Source organism: Cydia strobilella, chromosome 1 (assembly GCF_947568885.1).
Source record: "Cydia strobilella chromosome 1, ilCydStro3.1, whole genome shotgun sequence".
Classification (NCBI taxonomy): domain Eukaryota; kingdom Metazoa; phylum Arthropoda; class Insecta; order Lepidoptera; family Tortricidae; genus Cydia; species Cydia strobilella.
The window spans coordinates 28,414,886-28,434,451 of NC_086041.1; the positions used below are offsets into that span (position 1 = coordinate 28,414,886).

At 35.6% G+C, this 19,566-nt stretch overlaps 2 protein-coding genes across 4 annotated transcripts in view; both read left to right on the plus strand.

Moving 5' to 3' along the window:
• Window positions 1–8,112, plus strand: part of LOC134743987 (acyl-CoA Delta-9 desaturase-like) — a 48,788-nt gene extending 40,676 nt beyond the window's left edge. The window contains exons 4-7 of the mRNA XM_063677622.1: window positions 1,249–1,460; window positions 5,084–5,269; window positions 5,719–5,888; window positions 6,678–8,112. Of these exons, the coding sequence (XP_063533692.1) occupies window positions 1,249–1,460; window positions 5,084–5,269; window positions 5,719–5,888; window positions 6,678–6,790 (681 nt within the window). The 3' untranslated portion in view covers window positions 6,791–8,112. The remainder of the gene's footprint in view (window positions 1–1,248; window positions 1,461–5,083; window positions 5,270–5,718; window positions 5,889–6,677) is intronic.
• Window positions 8,113–14,207: 6,095 nt separating this feature from the next.
• Window positions 14,208–19,566, plus strand: part of LOC134743722 (pyrokinin-1 receptor-like) — a 94,661-nt gene continuing 89,302 nt past the window's right edge. Inside the window, exon 1 of one of the 3 annotated variants that reach the window (XM_063677364.1) lies at window positions 14,208–14,498. The gene's annotated coding sequence lies outside the window, so the exon portion shown is untranslated. The remainder of the gene's footprint in view (window positions 14,499–19,566) is intronic. The other 2 variants (XM_063677354.1, XM_063677331.1) reach the window with 2 other exon arrangements.

The window sequence follows — 19,566 nt, forward strand, 5'->3', positions numbered from 1 at the left end:
GCATTTTTTATTAATAAATTTATAAAATAAACTTGGTTTATAAATCGGAGGTACCCGATCTAACTATATGGATAAACCTATATCATATAACCTATATCCCGATATGGATAAAGAATTGCCTAATATAATCGAATGTTGGTACAACGTATTAATCACACAATTTATTAACAAATACTAGAAATAATATTAAGGCGTTACATTGTCAAGCCTGGAATAATACAGAATGAAATGAGTATGTACAGAAAATAGAAATGCTAACACCTGTCACTGTCACGTGCCGATTCTATTTTTAGCAATTCTCTTTATAGCACAATCGGATTAAGACTAACCTCGAAATCTCTTCCAAAGTTGTGAAATTTAGTATGTACTCGTATGTTAATTAAAGGTCTCTTTTTCATGTCCACACTATTTGACATTTGGGGACCTCGAGGAATCGCAGCCATCTTGGAAAATGTGTACCATCCTGGCGAAATTTGCGTTTTACTCTAAAACTACGTTCTCTGTGAAAATATGGTGCAAGGCAATTTTAAATGCCCACAGACTGCAGACCTAGGTCGACGGTGCTTGACATCAGCTATGTGTTCCTTCACCCGAGTGGAAATGCTCCGTTTCGTCTGCCCGACATATGATAGGCCACACTCACAGTCCAGCCTGTACACTCCTGCAATCTGTATTGCAATATACCTATATTACCTTACCTTACCTTGTATTGTATCTGTATTGTATTGGGTATTGCATTTTATAGGCCTCAGGAATTGTGACATCTTCTTCATTGGCTTGAAATATGTTTTTATAGAAGCACGGATGTATTATAAAATCAATATACGCGATATAATCCGTTTTCATAGTTTTATTTCATTAACTCTTAATGTTAGTTGGGCAGTTTTCTGCACTAGAGCAGAAACGTATCACTTTCTGCGCACTTTTTGGAACAACAACGACCCACTTTTAGAGCATGAGGCATGAGATATGAAAATTTTATTATCCTATCCTGTATGTGTATCATAACAAAATATGTACCTACTTTAACCCTTTACAAGGCTGACATTTCAAAAATGACAATCAAATGTCAGTCTTACTCATCGAAAATAGAACAAATGTGTGAAGTGCCGTATGTGGGAAATATATATCCCTTAGCCTGGAAAAGGGTTAAACTTTTAATGTCGCGCGGAACGAAGCTAAGAGAATACTATACTCTATCATTAAAACACTGTCAAGTGAAAGCTAAAGTGTTGGTGTTTCTTTCAGCGCGACATCTATACGTGGGCGCTGGATCACCGCGTGCACCACAAGTACACGGAGACGGCGGCGGACCCGCACGACATCCGGCGCGGCTTCTGGTTCGCGCACGTGGGATGGCTCGTGCTCACGCCGCATCCCGCCGTCGAGGACCGCCGCGCCGCCTTCAGGCTCACCTCGAGGGACCTCGACTCCGATCCTGTCGTTGCGTGGCAGAAGAAGTAAGATTACATTAATGTGTCTATGGCTGTGTTTCAATTAGGCTCGTCATTATTTAGTATATCTCGTATCGTGTCACATCAACACCACAGCACCACCTTTTTTTTCTTTCTTTTCTTTCTTTTGTGCAATAAAGATTAATAGCACAATCGGATTAGGACTAACCTCGAAATCTCAAGAACAGTCCTGAAATTTGGTATGTATGTTAATTAAAGGTCTCTTTTTTATGTCCACACTATTTGACATTTGGGGACCACGAGAAATCGCAGCAATCTTGGAAAATGTGTACCATGGAGAAATTTGTGTTTTACTCTAAATCTACGTTCTACGTTCTCTGTGAAGATATTGGTGTAAGGGGGCGTTCAAATATTAAGTAACGCAATTTTCGAAGATTTTTGACCCCCGTGTAACGCGCCGTAACGTTTTCCTGTACCCCCCTCCCCCTACCTAAAAGTTACGTAACACCAAAGTGACCATTTTTACCTAAAAGTCACAATTATGTTTAGGAAAGTATAATCATAAAATTGAAGAAATGAGCGACCGTGTATTAGGAATGTTATAGCATGAAAATAAAGGAAGCGAAAGAGATATGTCAGGGTCGTAGCAAGTCATAGTAGCAAGTGAAAATCCGTGGTCTCAGCCTACACCTCCGGGAAATAGGCGTGATTATAATGATATTTATTTAAAAAAACATGTTACGTAACGCCTCGTTCCAACAGCACCTCCCGCCCCTGTAACGCATCGTAAGGTTTTACAAGTACGTAATATTTGAACGCCCCCTAAGGAAATAAATAAATTAAAGCTTAATAAATTCTACACGAAAAAGTCCTGGATACCTTTGCGGGAAAAATCCATCTTGTTATAGAAAATAATTGCTGAATCCCGATTTGGCGCTTATACCCTTTCAGGGGATATTCTCTTAAGAGTCCCCGGCAAGCTCGTCCGAAATTCACCTTCCCATACAAATGGAGTTTCGTCCTCATTTATAACCACGTATTGGATTGTAACGAAACACAACAACACAATGACAATGACATGAGGTATATCTATCTGTGATTAGTTTATATAGCTCCAGTTTATAAAACAAACGAAATAGAGCAAAAACAAGTTTTGTATGAAAACCTTAAATTCGCAGTATTTTTTTTTACTATGGTATCTGAAGCTACATTATAAACTAATTACAGACCTAGATATACCTTATCTTATTGTAAGTACAAAGTTTGATAGCAATCTAGCGGGAGCGTAACTACGTTTGTATGGAGAACTAAGCTTGCCGGGGACTCTTAATAGGAAACTTGGAGGTATATGAATTCCACTTTTGTATATATATACATTTGTACACGTTCTACCCCAATATCAACATTTTACTCGACTGCGACTTAAACAAAAAGTAGGGTTATGGGTTTAAATACTGATAATCAGTACATCCTGTAGCTCAGGATACTGGACGGAGTTTTTAAAATGACGTATCGGTAGATTCCACAACCTGTTTACACTTGTTTTATTACAGAAAAATCAAAACAGCCGCATCGAGAGGACGCCGAATATTAAATCATAATTTAACTTCTAGCGCCTAAACTATTGAGTGTATTTCAATAAAATAGACATCAGTAGATCCATATAATTAGCACACAGTGCTATGCAATACAAATTTCCTAAAATAAACGGAGGAAAAATGTTTACTAAAAAATGTGATTGCAAAAATAGATTTTAGGTCTTAAATGGGGTTCAAACAATAGTGACAGTAATCAAATTTGACACAACCTACAATTTCAGAGATCCCTGTATGCGTGTCTTAAAATTAAAGCTTCGGGGGCCACGGGGACAAACGCCATCTTGAAAAGTATAAGACTTTTTTGGTTTTTCTTTTTTTCTCGGAATATCTGGGTTTAATGTGAATACTGTATATGGCGAAAAGGCAATTCAAAATATATATACAATTTCGTTTATCTGGGTATATAAATAATAATATATAAATATTATATTAGACATTAAAACCTTTTTTTTTATTGGAGCATATTACCCACCAAGGAGCAATGTAGGACCATTTTACGGAATGCAAACTTGTTAAAAAGTAATGACCAATGTTTATTTTCGGGAAACGCATTTGGTTACATAGCTCGCATGATCGTAAGCAGTCACCGTAACCTATGAATGCCTGCGATCTGAGCTCCATCTTAGGCCCTGTCTTCACTTTCCATCAGGTGTGACTAGGGCCAATCGCCGATCAGTTTTTAATAAAAATAAAAAAAATATCTAAGTATTCATACTTTTTCTTACATTAGAAAGCTGGCGGGATGGGTACGATGATTAAATTTAATTGTTGCAATCGGTTCTTTTTACATCATGTTGAATATAGATATTTAGTTTAATTTTTAAACAAGTTGATTGCAAAAATAAACAAGTCCAGTGAGGAAATTAACATCCTTACGGCTTAAGCCTCGCTTACGGAAATTCAAGCGTCTGCAAACTTGTTCTTTATCTTGAGTGATTAATTAGAGGTATTTAATATTGTTATCTCGTATAAAATAATAACAAAGTGAAAAGTAAAAACTTTAATTAATCTATTCGCTCTTGGTGTGAAAAGCAGCATGGAATGTCGCAGCTGAAAACTCTTTAAATGACTCATGTTCTCGAAAGCCTCTCTTGACAGTCCTGACAGATCGGCCATGTAGTACCTATGCTTTTTTTTACACGACTGCCCAAGGAAAAGGAGTGTATTGTTAACCGACTTTAATTCCAAGAAGGAGGAGTTCCTGTATTCAGTTGTGGCTATTTTTGGAGTTTATTGGGGTTTTGCTCCTTAAGAATCGATTTTCATATACCGGGTGTGGCCTGTACTCCTCAAACTAACCAAAATTTGCTCAGCAACTTTTAAAAATAACTTGTGTTTTGATATTTAGAACACTATGGAGTTTATTCTAAGACGCAATGTATTGCGAATTTTATCGTTACAAAAATTACAAATTATAAAAAGCAGTAACAAATTATCCCAAATTGTCATTTTTAAATTTATGTACCTATATTAATTATGACATTGATCAATACTAGACTATAGATTTAAAAAAGTAGTTAAGGAAAAAAAATATTTCCGACCACAACCACGACCACGACCACAGACCACGGGGACAACGCCGTCCTCGAAACGTCGGACGTTAAAACTTATTTTACGCGATTAAGTCCCGTCGTTGTGAATACCAATAAAGTTTATTTTGAGCCGTAGTGTCGTCCATTTATCTGCAAATACATCAGCATCCATGAGTGAAGCTAGGATCTCATTAAGTAATATAATGGCGCGGTGCGTGGGTGCGTGGGAGGCCTGACAGGTCCGGATATTACTTGGGATCGCGAAAAGGTTTCTAGGTCTGAGTACGCTGCGCCCAACTGCTAAGCTAACCTAAGTGGAATATAGATACGCATACGCTCAAGTTCGGATGGGTTATCAATACGATTCCTAAGAAGTAGACAGTAGTGGATACGTCGTTTCGTTTGCTTACGCCTCAACTCCGGACTCCCGAACAGCCCCAGAGCAAACGATGAGAAAAATATTGATAGTACCTTTCGTACGAATTCCAAATAATGTAACATGACACTTTACTAATTATGAATGTTTACATACTTTCAGATACTTCATCCCTTTGTTCGCGCTGCTCAATGTGATCCTGCCCGTATGGATCCCGTGGTACTGCTGGGACGAGTTGCTGGTAAACAGCTTTGTAGTCAGCTTCGTCACGAGATTCACCATCACGCTCAACATCGCATTCTGCGTCAACAGCTTCGCGCACCTGTGGGGGAACAAGCCTTACGACAGGTAACAGCAAAACTCCGTAGTAGAGTAGTGTCTCTCCATTTCATGCCCGAATTGTTTTTGCGTCGAGATTCACTCTCATGCTCAACTTCGTATTCTGCTATTTTATAAATAAACAGATTTCGAGCGCTGCATTTGCGTTGCGTGATGCAGTTCACCACCATTTTCAACGTCGTATTGCACTAACGGACGATCATGGCTCGCAATGATATATTTATAAAACTTATTATAACTTATTGTGCGAATAAGATGGCATCATCAGATACTGATCTCATCAAGTAACTAACGACTGCATTAGTTGATATTCTTCGTGTGTCCAAAATCGGGCTCATGTCAAACTTGCACAGAAGAGGAGCTATACCATGGCCAATGTGCTTCCTGCTACCCGTTATCTTTATAAAATGGAGGATACCTAGTGGTATCGCATCCACTAAAATAAAATTTTGTTACAGGTTGATAAAATCGACAGAGAACCTGGCGGTAAGCTTGGCTGCCCTGGGTGAGGGCTGGCACAACTACCACCACGTGTTCCCGTGGGACTACAGGACCTCCGAGCTCGGGCGCATCAACATCTCCACAGGCTTCATTGACGCTTTTTCTAAAATTGGATGGGCGTATAATTGTAAGTATAATCGAGAGAGTTACTTGGTTTGATCTTATTTTATTACAAACTACCCTCTAGTTCGACATTAGACTACCCAGAATTCGTTATTTTACATATTTTACTCTTTTGTAATAAAACAAATCCATATATTATATAAAAATATAAACTTATTTATATTACCTAAATACATAGAAAACAGCCATGAATCCGGAACAAATATGCTCACCACACAAATAATGCCTTTATTAGGATCTGAACCTAGGACTATCTGCTTCATACCTACATGACACAATACGTCGGCATTTTGAATTTTCCGTCCTCGCGTTGCTAATCGAACTGAGATTCTGTCAATATTGTAGACAATCTACCGTCGCGGGGTGAGGTAATTCCTTACGGGGCGGGGTGGAGCGTGTCCGTGCTGTACAAAACAGTTTTAAATACTTATTCTTTGGTTATACCTTAAGCTATCTGTTTTGTATCTATGCCAAAATTTTATATTAAAGGAAAAATTGAAAAAATCACTGCTTTGGGCAAGACTTCAGTTGTTTCGGGGACAAGAAGCGGTGATTTGTAATATCGCTCGCAGACACAAAAGTTAATTTAGGTATGCCAAATTTCTTTGTATAAATTTGTTCATGCAGTCGTTCTTATCTGTTTGACTAACTGAACTGATAACATCAGAGCACCTACCTAATGTAGCTCATTCACTCTGAATTACTTAAACTAAAATATTTACTCTTTTCTGTGAAATCAAGTGAGAAATATTCAAGTTGTATTAGTTTTAATATTTATTTTTGTTAATTTCAGTAAAAACAGCAACAAAGGCCATGATTATTAGCCGAGCAAAGCGGAGTGGGGATGGTACCTTGGGGGACATGGAGGAGCCCGATCCTATGCTGAAAAACGAAGGCATCGAATGAGGCGACAACTAGAATAATATATCGGTCGCTGGAAATCCGCAATTACAATTCGATATTTCGGCAAAACATTCCTATTAAGACATTTTCATTTTCTGCTCTAAATTAAATATGTAATATGACTGTTAGATTTTTGTATTTTATATTAAATGTTGTTCTTTATAAAAGGGACCTTTCGGACAAAATTGACCAGTGTGAACGATTAGGTATTTGTACATGTAAATGCAATCCGAAGCGATATCATCACTAATTGCCATAAAGTATTTTTTTTTACCCGGAAACGGCACTTTGTACGGGTATGTAATAATAATTACGTTAAATACGTTAGTGTATGTAAAATGTAGCTTCTCATTGTCTTGAAATTAATATAGGAATATATTTTGACTATTAGCTTATTACTAGTTCAACTAAAAGCGTGATATTGGTTTTGTATCGAGTTACTGGTACAGAGTCAAAGATAGTAAAAAAATGAATTTACTTATAATTTTCTACTTTTTATTTATTCATAAGTCGTTTTTTCACAATATTAACTGTTAATTTACTTCTGAATTAAGTTAGCAACCCATACCGCACTCACTGCCAGGGTGCGTGGCCTAGGAACAAACTTGTATGACGGTGAACGCACATGTGCGTTGGGGGCAGTGAATGTGATACTCATTATAATGTCCCCTACTATTTTACACTCATTATAAATTTGTACCAGTCATCTGTAAATAGTGAAGTTTGGTGTTACATAATCAATATAATTATGCTTAAAACCAGAGCAAAACTTTTTAAATACATAACTCAATAGAAAATAACCAATGAATGTTAATGTCTAGGGATTTCAATTCAGTTTTTATTGCTGACAAAGTAATTAAATTGCGTAAGGTATTGACTGGGATCCACAGAACACCATAGACGGTGCAGGCCGGGGTTCAGGCAGACCGAAAAGGAGATGACGGGACGACTTGGGACGCATTCTAAATACCCCAAATGGTGGGAAAATGCCGATGACAGGGTCGAGTAGAGAAAACGAGGGGAGGCCTTTGCGCAGCAGTAGGACACCAAAGTAGGGAAGCTAAAAAAAAAGTTTTTATCGACCTAACATATGTTTACCTGAAGAAAAAATATACCTTAATGACTAGATAATTGTGCAAACACAGTTGTAGAATCGCTAAGTTTTGTAATGCCACGCCACGTTTATCGTATTTGGGTACCTACCTACCAATGAAATAAAATGTATTATTTGTAACTTTATATGTAATACTGTTTTATTTATTATGTTAGGTTATTGTAAAAAAGTTATCACTCTGCGAGTGTGAATAAAATTTTACCTCATTTTGTGTTTTCCTCTAATTATAACAATAATTTTTAAGAAAAAAAAAACCGACTTCAATGGGGGATGCCGTTGAAAGGTTACTTATTGTTGATGGTGCACTCCAGACAATGAAATGAAAAAGACAGAATCTTTTGCCTAACTAAAAGGAGGTAAAATCACCCACGTTTCTAGTAGCATTTCGTTTCTGTAAGGGTCATAGTTCTAACCTAACCTAACCCACTTTTCTGATAGCAGTTCGGTTCTGTGAGGATCGCAGTTCAAAAAAAAAGTCCAGGTCCAAGTTTGGATCTGGGTCCATAACGAAGAGAATAAATCGCCAAACGTGAATTATGTGTCGTTGAAGAGTTCCATTCTGATCATCATCAGCAGTTCCACTTCATCAAATGTCACTTTTTTATGTAAATGCTGGATTTGTTGATGAAAATACAAAAGTCACTATATGTATGCCTTTCACATTTGAGGAGTTCCCTCGGTTCCTTATGGATCCCATCATCAGACCTCGAGCTTGACAAAAATGTGTCTTGAAAACGTAACTTGCTTAACAAACATAAAAAAAGAAGACAAATCGCCAAACGTGAACTATGCGTCTTTAAAGAGTTCCATTCTGATATTTCTGATCATCATCAGCAGCTGCACTTCATCAAATGTCACTTTTTTAAATGGAAATGCTGGATTTGTTGATGAAAATACAAAAAATGCCTTTCACATTTGAGGAGTTCCCTCGATTCCTCATGGATCCCATCATCAGAACTGCGTTTTGACAAAAACGGGACCAATCTGTATGTATATACTTACAATCAAAAAAAGAATTTTTAAAATCGGTCCAGAAATGACGGAGTTATGGAGTAACAAACATTAAAAAACATTAAGAGTTAATAGAATAAGTAACTAATATATTATGGAAATTGAATTTCTGAAATAAATAATTACCATTTAATTTTAATAAAAAAATAAAAAAAACAACCGAATTGATAACCTCCTCCTTATGAAATCTTAAAGTCGGTTAAAAATACGTTGTAGGCAGTCACGCCCCGCGATGCGGGGGTTCCCATACCAGTCCTGGTCAATAATCAAATGGTCTAAACCAGAAGTAGGTATACTCGTATTGAGGTAATTTTGTTACTCAGAACAGAACTCAGACAAGAGACAAGAAGTTCCTAAGTCGTTAAAGACTTGGCTGCGAGCAATTGATCAATTGGTTAAAAATTAAATGAAATACTTCAACAAGATTCCGTCCCAAACCTTAGCTAGCTTCTACTAGGAAACCACCGCGCAACTAGGTAGGTACTTTACCAAACGCCTGAGATAATTAGTGATCGGCCTATAGTTATTTTGTGTCCCTCGGACAAAGAACCTTCGTCGACTAGTGTTGTTAGGAGCCTAGTCTTGAAGACTTTCGAACCTTAAAGACTCGCAAACTTTGCAGGTTCAAGCTTTGAAGACTCGAATGTTGAAGGTTTGAGCTCAAAAACAGTTCAGAACCTTAACGACTCAAGTTTTTTCTTGAGTTGACAGTTGAGCTCTTTAACGCTGCCGTCTTACGTAAGCGAACAACTCGCGAACGCGAAGCGAAGCGGCACGGCGCGGCGCGACGGGCCCACAGCGTTCGCGTACGCAACGAGATCGCCCACGTAAGACACTTATATATATGTGTCGTTTTCAAGCAAAAGGTACCACATTGTCGCTTGCAATAAGGACGCTCTGACAGGTTTTTCGTTTAAAGATACAAGCAATTTTCCTCCTTATGTTAAGCGACAATGTGGTACCTTTTGATTGAAAACGTCACATAATATGTAGGTATCAAAGGATTGATTCACCCCGCGCCGCATCGCTTCGCTTCGCGTTCGTGTGTTGTTCGCCTACGTAGTACGCTGCGTAAGACGGGCTTCATAGAGAGCTCAATCTTTAAGAACTCGGGCCTATTGAAAGCTTAAGCCCCTCGAACCTCGAAAGCCTGAGTTAAGCTTTGAGAGCCTAAACAAAAAGCGCTCTAGGCATTAACCTACGATACAGGCAGGGGCCTATATAGTGTACGAACCAGCTCTGTATGATAATTTGGGCAATGTTGTGTAAATAAATAGGCTTAATCTTAATCTAATCTTAATCTTAAAGTATTATTTGTCGTCTCAATTTTTCTCGTATTCTCTTATGTCGGTGAATTAACTATGGTATATCGAGTATATTTTTTACCGTTGACTGTACTTAAAGTACAGTATTTTGTACACTAAAAATAAATTTATTGAAAATATATAACATGATATATGTACAATAATATGTGAAAGAAATCAATATATAAAGTTATCAAATAATTATGTAAAACACTACGACATTGTTCGCTTTTTTTCAATATTTTCCTTTATATCGAGTTTATCTTTCCATATTGTATTACTTATCTGTGGCACTCACACATTAACATACTTTTCTTTGTGTAAGCAAAGATAGATATAACTCCGTAATAGATGGATACAGTCTAAGGAAAAAACGTGCCTCGAAAATCAAGAAAATTTGATTCTCGTTTAGAGGGCGCTACTAGTTTTAGCCTACAGTCGTATAGATGGCGTTGACGGTTTCGTTTGTTATTTAACAATTTTAACGCATATCAGTAAAAGAACATGGGTCAAAATCATAAAAATAATTAATGCAAATTAAAAAATCATTTATCTATATTTAAATACATTCTATCGTATTTTTATAAATCTTCATTTTTAGTTTTAAAGTGTGTCGACAGATGGCAGTGAATTTACTGGGGTTACAAAATTTACTATGACAGTACCGCTCTAGTATAAGTTACTCTATGGTGTAAGTAAGCAAACTACAGTAAAGTCGGTAAGGATGTCTGACACGAGTGACACGGAACCTTAAAGCAACAAGCAAGTATAGTATACAGTAACGACCAAAAGTATTTTGACAATGATAATAACTGTTATTGTATGAAACATTCAAATTAATTTTTGATACGGTGATTAATGGCTTAAAAGCTCCTTGAAACACGTAAAAAGCTTAGTTTCATCGAATGAAAATATAAACTGCAACAAAAAATTACAATTTACTGGTTCAAAAATATTTTGACACGGTCTTTTTACAATTTTATTGAGAACTGCCGGGCTAGCACATGATTGGCGCGAGAGTATCTCGCCGCGACATATATTACCCGTCCCCCTTTCATTCATACAGTTAATAAAAGACGGGTAGTCTATCTCGCGGCGAGATACTGTCGCCGTGTCGCGCCAATACAGGGGCTACAGAATTTAAATATTTTGGCAGTAATTACATCTGAATTACATTTGTAGAATTTAAATATTTTGGATTCATCATTAACATGCCAAAACATAAAGCATATTCGAACAACTTCAAGCAAGCTGGTGCGGCTGCATTTTACAAAGGTAAGTAGCAAACTGAGGTTTTGTATCCCTGCATCTGATTACTGTCTGGAATAAGCAGTTCAAGGCTCGAAACTGCATCACAAATAAGCCTAGAAGCGGATGTCTTCGAAAAACGACTTCTACGACTGATCGTTTAATAAAAAAGATTTCAGTAGAAGACCCGTGAAACAGTAGAGCAACCATTAAAAAACCGGCCAATTGCGAGTCGGACTCGCGCACGAAGGGTTCCGTACCATAACGCAAAACATGGTACAAAAATCACGTTTTTTGTATGGGAGCCCCAATTAAATATTTATTTTATTCTATTTTTAGTATTTGTTGTTATAGCGGCAACAGAAATACATCATCTATGAAAATTGCAACTGTCTAGCTATCACGGTTGATGAGATACAGCCTGGTGACAGACAGACGGACTGACGGAAAGACAGATGGACGGCGGAGTCTTAGTAATAGGGTCCCGATAGGGTCTTAGTAATAGGGATCGATTTACCCTTTGGGTACGGAACCCTAAAATGAACTAAAAAATAACTATAACGTGGTTAATACGGCCAGTAGGTGGCCATATTTTTACTTATTCTCATAGTTCACTTCATAGATCAAAACCCAAGATATACCAAACAAAGCTTAAATATTATCAACGATTATTAATATCAAAAATATAATTAATATTTTGAAGTAAAAGTCAATCAAATCAAAATAATCACAAAACTTTACGAGTGAATAATTGCATCGGCGACACGCGGTTTCAGTTTGACTCCCATTGCGGGAATAGCGGGGGCTCAGGGAAGCTTGTAACGATGGCCATACATAGACGTTTTAACACGTATAATCAAAGTTGTAGAAGGTGCCATAGTTTTGGACGTGTAGGGGTGTGGCCATATTTTCGGGATGGCCATATTCGACACCCTTACTAAAGGTTATTTACATGGAACAAGAACTTAAAGACTATGTGGAATGCTGTAAGTTTATTTTTAATACATTTGCTCAAAAGTGCTACTTTACGTAGCTGTTTAGCGTGCGGAAAGTTGGTTTTCGCGAACTAGTGCTTTTTACTTTCCCAATGTTTTTAAATTTATACCTACTTGTACCAATTCATGACTACTTATTGATGAGTGTTAATATTAGGTTCCTTCAAACGTCGTAATCATTTTAATCAACATAAAAACCTACTTTTAATGTAAGAATACGAAAAATATACATATTTCATATTTTATTACTTACCTCTTCATCATTATAACACGTTTATTTTTAAATATTGAATATTGAAAAACCGTTCTTAATAAGTTGTCTGAATGGAACGGAATAGCTACGGAAGGTAGAGGTAGGAAAAGCTGCCGAAACGCCTGTCAAAGAAGAGGCGTATTTTCTTACTGCAAGCATGTTTTACGTTTCCAAAGGCAACATTCGATATTGTTTTTATTCCTTACTTGTTGTTTTTCTTATTTTTTCGCAACTGTATTAAAAAACGTCGTTCGATACACGTGCGGAAATGTCATTCTTCACTCGTCCCGATTCTTGGTTGTTGATATCTCGGTACTCGTGAAATAATGACATGCACTAGCATCGAAATGTACTATTGTATATGGAGTAACGACTTTTTGATATTATCATTTTATAAACACTTAGTTTACAAAAGTTTTAAAAATGTATTCGTTTTGTCATTGTTTCTATATTCATTTTATTAATTTATTCATTGTCTACAATTTCAAATTTGTTAAGAAGAAAGAGATGTGATGTCCGAATAAAAGGGCAGATGCGCTAGCAATTAACACTGATCAGCTGTCATGGCGCTGCTGCGGTGGAGAGGTGCACTGTGTCTGCGATAATAATTTGTTTTATTTAATAGGGAATATTACGCGAAACTCTGCGTAGGGGGCGCCACTACCACAATCTGAGGGTCTATCGCGAAACAAGAAAATCTAAATTTTTTCTTCAAACCCATACGTGTGGGGTATCTATGGATAGGTCTTCAAAAATGATATTGAGGTTTCTAATATATTTTTTTTCTAAACTGAATAGTTTGCGCGAGAGACACTTCCAAAGTTGTAAAATGTGTGTCCCCCCACATGCAAACTTCCACCGAAAATTGGTTTGAACGAGATCTAGTAAGTAGTTTTTTTTTAATACGTCATAAATCGTATACCGCAATTTACGTTTCACTCACGTTTCACATAAAAAATACATTGTTAAAATTATGTAATGTACGGAACCCTCGGTGCGCGAGTCCGACTCGCACTTGGCCGGTTTTTTTTATCACTGAAAACTTGTCAAAAACCTGTATGTATAAGTTACTCTATGGTTTACTAAAAAGGCTAGTGCTGCACTCTGGTGGCAGAACATTGCAGTAATATCCCCTACGATTGATATCCTAAGAGTTCATAGAATATGAATCAAAATCTGAAAACCTCAGTGTATATACAGGTGTAATCGTTTAGTGTAGCCAGTCACAATACAAATTGTATACATCCTGTATACAATAGGCTAGAAAATATTCAAGAAAAAGCACTGAATTTGGCAAATTCGTTACGAATCAGGCCAAAACATAAAAAGGTTTAAAAAACACTTAAAACGCAATCTAAGTAAGTAGTACAATATTTTTTAGATGTTAAATCAACATCATACCTAACACATGAATTAGCAGGTTTGTCTTGCCCTTAGATATATGATGGTCTTGCCGGATGCCGCGCGCGCCAGTGAGCATCTGCCTCGCACGGCGAACTCGCGTCCCCGTAAACGTCCAATCAATTTGCCAGGGCAATTTTACCGCGCAAAACTGCGCTATGATAAACTTGAGTAAATTACTTGGAAATTGGAAATCTATACTCCTTTGAATATTGTGTTATTGATTTCGATTATAAAGTGATTTAATGTAATAATTAGCTATATATAAATAATATAATTCATTCGAAAACTAGAGTCTAACTTTAAACTACGAACATAAAACTTTAGTGAAATTAAATACATTTCTTGTGGATCAGGTACAATGGACAATAATGGATATATTAAGGTAAGATTTGTAAATATTTTATTTAATTTTTTTGTTTGACTTTATAGTATTGTATCATCATCTTCATGAGATTAAATCCATTAAGAAATGAATAAATGATTATGATTATTACCAAATAATTGATTAAATATGATATAGATTATGATTTAAAATTAAAGCTGCTTATTTTATCATTTTAGTTTATGACATACCAACACTGTATCATCAATAAAATATAACTGAACTCATTATAAATTGATTCTAAATAACAATAAACGTATGGATTTCATTGTTACCTTTGAGACTAACAATAAGACAAAATAATAATTTTAATAAATACAGGTATTTCGTATCAGGAATTTACTACAACCTTAGAATTTATGTATGTAAATTTAAAAATACTTTTAATATCGAAATCACTCTTGAGTAATAAAATAAGGCGAATCGTGGGCAGTTGCTTGTAAAAAATATATTACCTATGTAGGTAGGTATTGTAGGTATTTTTACCAGTTATTAACGTTACTATATATAACAACATAATTATACAATAGATGTGCCACGTGTCGTGGTGGTGGTAAGATTAATTAACGTAAATTCCATTCCATTCTAAAATACCTATGGGTCATAGGTGCAGTACGGACGTTACATTGTGCCAAATACACACAAAAATATTCATTCCTATTCTTAGGAATATTTTAGGACGGAACTTAAGTGTTGATTTTTAGGGTTCCGTAGCCAACTGGAACCCTTATAGTTCCGCCATGTCCGTCCATCTGTGTCTGTCTGTCTATCCGAGGCTTTGCTCCGTGATCGTTGTGCTAGAAAGCTGCAATTTGGCATGGTTATATAAATCAACTAGCTGTTGCCCGCGACTTCGTACGCGTAGATTTGTATGTTGGTGGTTATATATTTTAAATGAGCATAGAACATTATGCAGCAAAAGATATCATTAGGGATGGTAAATCATTTGTTAATAATAAAGTACGAAGTTTCAAAGCCCCTAACTGAAAAAAATTGTTCTCGATATAACCCCTCTCAACACTTAGATTTTCAAGTCCACTATTTTTTTTAAATGTTCGCTCCCGCTGCAAACTTTATTAATACAAACTTTTTAAACACGGTGCAATCAATTTTCGTCTACTTTAATATAATGCCCTTTTACCAAGTTTCATGTTCCTAGCTAAAACGAAAACTTGTACTACATATAAACTTACATCCCCTTTTTAACACCCTTAGGGGTAGAATTATTAAGAACGTTGAAATAAATAACTAAGAAGTTTCAATAAGCATTTGTAATGGATTCAAACTTTCAACCCCTTTTTAACCCTTTTAGGGGATGAATATTTAAAAACGCTTAAATTACTTTTCTTGTATTCTAATAATTTGCCTTTATACAAAGACTGAAGTCCTGTACTCAAAAAAAGGTTTGACTCCATACAAATTTTCAAACTGTTTTTTACCACCTTGGGGGATGAATTTTCAAAAATGCTGAAATAAGTTTTCTTCCCTTTTAATTAAATACCTTTCTACGAAGTTTCAAGTACATAGCTTAAAATAAAATTGGGAACCCTACAAATTTTCTACCCCTTTTTAACCACGTTACGGGATGAATTTTTAAAAACGCTGGAACACTTTTCTTGTATTCTAATAATATGCCTTTATACAAAGATTCAAGTCCCGCACTCAAAAAAATGTTTGATCTCCATACAAACTTTCAGCCCCCATTTTTATCACTTTGGGGGATGACTTTTCAATAACGCTAAAATCAGTTTCTACTCTTTTAATGAAACCTTACCTTTTTACCTTTTTACGAAGTTTCTAACTCCTAGCATAAAATTGGAACCCTATACAAACTTTCAAACCCTTTTCAACCCCTTTAAGGGGTGAATTTTTAAAATTACTTTTCTTCTATGCTAATAATATACCTTTATACAAAGATCCCAGTCCGGCACTCAATTAAATGTTTGATCTCCATACAAACTTTCAACCCCCTTTTCACCACCTTAGGGGATGAATTTTCAAAAACGCTAAAATTAGTTTTGTTGTATGTTAATAATATATCGTTTAACGAAGTTTCAAATTGCTAGGTTAAGAGTTAATAGAATAAGTTACTAATATATTATGGAAATTGAATTTCTGAAATAAATAATTATTTTATTTAATTTTAGTTTAAAATAAAACTTGAACCCCATACAAACTTTGGACCCTCATTTCATCCCCTTAGGGGATGAATTTTGAAAAATGCCTCCTTAGTGGATACTTACGTTATAAAAATTACCTATTGTGAAAAATTCTGCTCTCTAGGTCCAACGGTTTGGGCTGGGCGTTGATTTAAGTGAGTCGGTCAGTCAGTCAGGACTTTTACGTTTATTCATATATATATAGGTAGATAAGTCCGACAGTCGTACAATTCAATCTAAAAAAAAATTTTTTTTAGGGTACATCCCCTCCTGTAGTGCTTTCACTAGTTTCACCTAGTGAAAATGCGTTTTCCCGAAAAGTCAAAACTAGTTCTAACTGCAATTTGAAATAATTAGTGAAATCTACCTTGTTTTCACCAATGTACTTTTGCGACAACTAGTTTTGAAAACTCCGAGTTACAATACAACCAGTGAAAATGCGTTTTGGAAAACTAGTTTTACTCGTAAAAATGCCTTTACTAGTAGCACATACCTACATTATTGCCATGAAACTGTTTTGTACCATATTGTATAAATAACCATTAATTTGTAATATGTATTAGGTTCCTATCGGTCCATCACACAACCCTTATCCAGGTTTACTTAACTCGACAGTAATTCTGCCCTACTAATGATAAGTGCAGTAACTCGTTCAAACCAGTTTTCGAGAAAAGCGGTTTGAAAATTAATTTCTTTTTTTAGCTGTATCTCATAGACTATTTTAGTGACAGACATCAATCATATATCAAAATAATTGTTACTGTTTACAGAATTTGTATTTATCACTGAAAATATAAAAACGCATTCAAATGGGACAAAAAATACGAAAACGCATTAATTATTACTTATACCGTAGGATTTGACAAAACTATTTCTAACCATAACTGCAGTAAGTAACACTTTTGCTGCACTTATGATTACAAAAAGTACTTACTGCAGTTATCGCTACAGAATAAGTTAATAAAATATTAGGTATGCTTAAGTATAAACGTAGTAACTAATTATTTAATTTAACTCACTCCGATGTTGGGAAAATCATGTTTCTCAAACTATGTTTGTACCTACGCCGAACTGACTCCCCGCAGTCCCCGCCTCTATTACCGCCACCAAATTGATCCGCAAAAATATCCTTTCTCCTAGATAAAAGTGCAGTAACTTCGACATACTGCACATATAATGAAGAATATTACGAAACTTAAAAACTATTTTCTAAGCATAACCGCAGTAATACCATTTACTGCAGTAATGACCAATAAGCAATAATATTTAAGAACGTTTCTCACAATTAAAAGTGCAGTAAGTATAGTTACTGCCCTTATGAATAGTGTTCTCAATAAAGTTAAAGGTAGATTCTTCCACTGTTAAGTGCAGTAACTATAGTTACTGCACTTTTAACAAAAAAATACTAACAGTTTAACAAATCTATTCCAAAAACTTGTGCAGTATCTAAACTTATTGAACTTATGCTTGGTAAACTATATACAGAATTCTAAGTTACTGCAGTTATCGTTAATGGAAAGTCAAGTTCTTGCCATATTTTATATTGCACGTCAAAGACGAAGTTGTAGAGCTCGTCTTGCTGATTCCGAATATGTATGTAACTCTATTTTCACAGAAACACGAGTTACTGCACTCTTTATTAGGAGGGCAGAATTTGACTAATCAGATACTAAACTGTCAGTCATAGTCAAAATTAGGAATCATCAACACTATTAAAGCCTGACCAGAAATACATATATGATCATTGTCAAGAGGGCGCTGTTATTCTTATGTATAGAGTGACAGTTCAGTATAGTATGAAAAAATTAGTTCCAGTGAAATTCCGCAACATGGCGCGTGATCATATATTCCTGTTCGGGCTTTAAATAAATATTAAATTAATTTATCTAGATATCTACGATTTAATAACTCTATGCACATATAAATACCACAAACAACTAAATGACAAATATGTATGTGAAAAATCCCGTTCCAAATTTAAATTTTTCTATTCGAATAAGGTTGTTTTTTAAGGTAAGAGGTCAACCATTGTAAAGTACAGAATTATGAAGTACTGATTCCTTAAGTAACCTAAGATCAGGCTGCAGTCAAAAAAAGGTAAGGTAATTTTCTCCGCGTCTTCATGCTCGTTTTAGTTGGTTATATATTCATATTCACTTCACTTTTAATTGCAATAGGCTTGATGACAAATTTTTGTTAATGGTTTCAATCGATCAGGTTTGTTTTTGGGATCAAATGTCTGTGGGACCCATTGCATTAAAGCAATACAAAAGCCAATAAGCAATAGCTGGAAGGAATGAGTGCTCAATAATGCAACACTTAATTAAAAATACGTTGTCATTAGTGAGGTACGAATACTAACATAGTTTTTAGGTTTAGTTTGTAGATTACTAACAAAATGGATCTTGTTATGTGATAGTCAAAGCCCGACAATCGTACTTCACTCGCGAAACGCTCCTAACAAAACGATAAGTGAACGTGACGTCAAGGTTATTGTGAGCCCCTCTTGAATGTATGGAAAATAAGTAAAATTGCGATTTTGTCGGTGAAATATTGCGTTTATTATGCATATAGTTGCTATACAATGTTTTTTTGGATAAAATGCAAGAAATCGAATGGTATTTTTAATTTATTCCTTTTTGGAGGTTAAAGGTTAAAACTTTTAGATCCTGTATTTTTTTCTCATTTCCATATATTATTTTAATATCCACATTATTGTGAGAAACTGCTCATTTGCTATCTAATTTACTAGATTTTGTTATAAAATTCAACATGTGTCACCATCACCATCCCTATTGTAAAGAAATCGAGACATGGAAAAAACCCCAAAGAGCTCCTTGCGACATAAATGTTTGAAATTGGAATTTTTCCAGAATTTTCCATAGAAAATTCCTATCGTATGCACAATT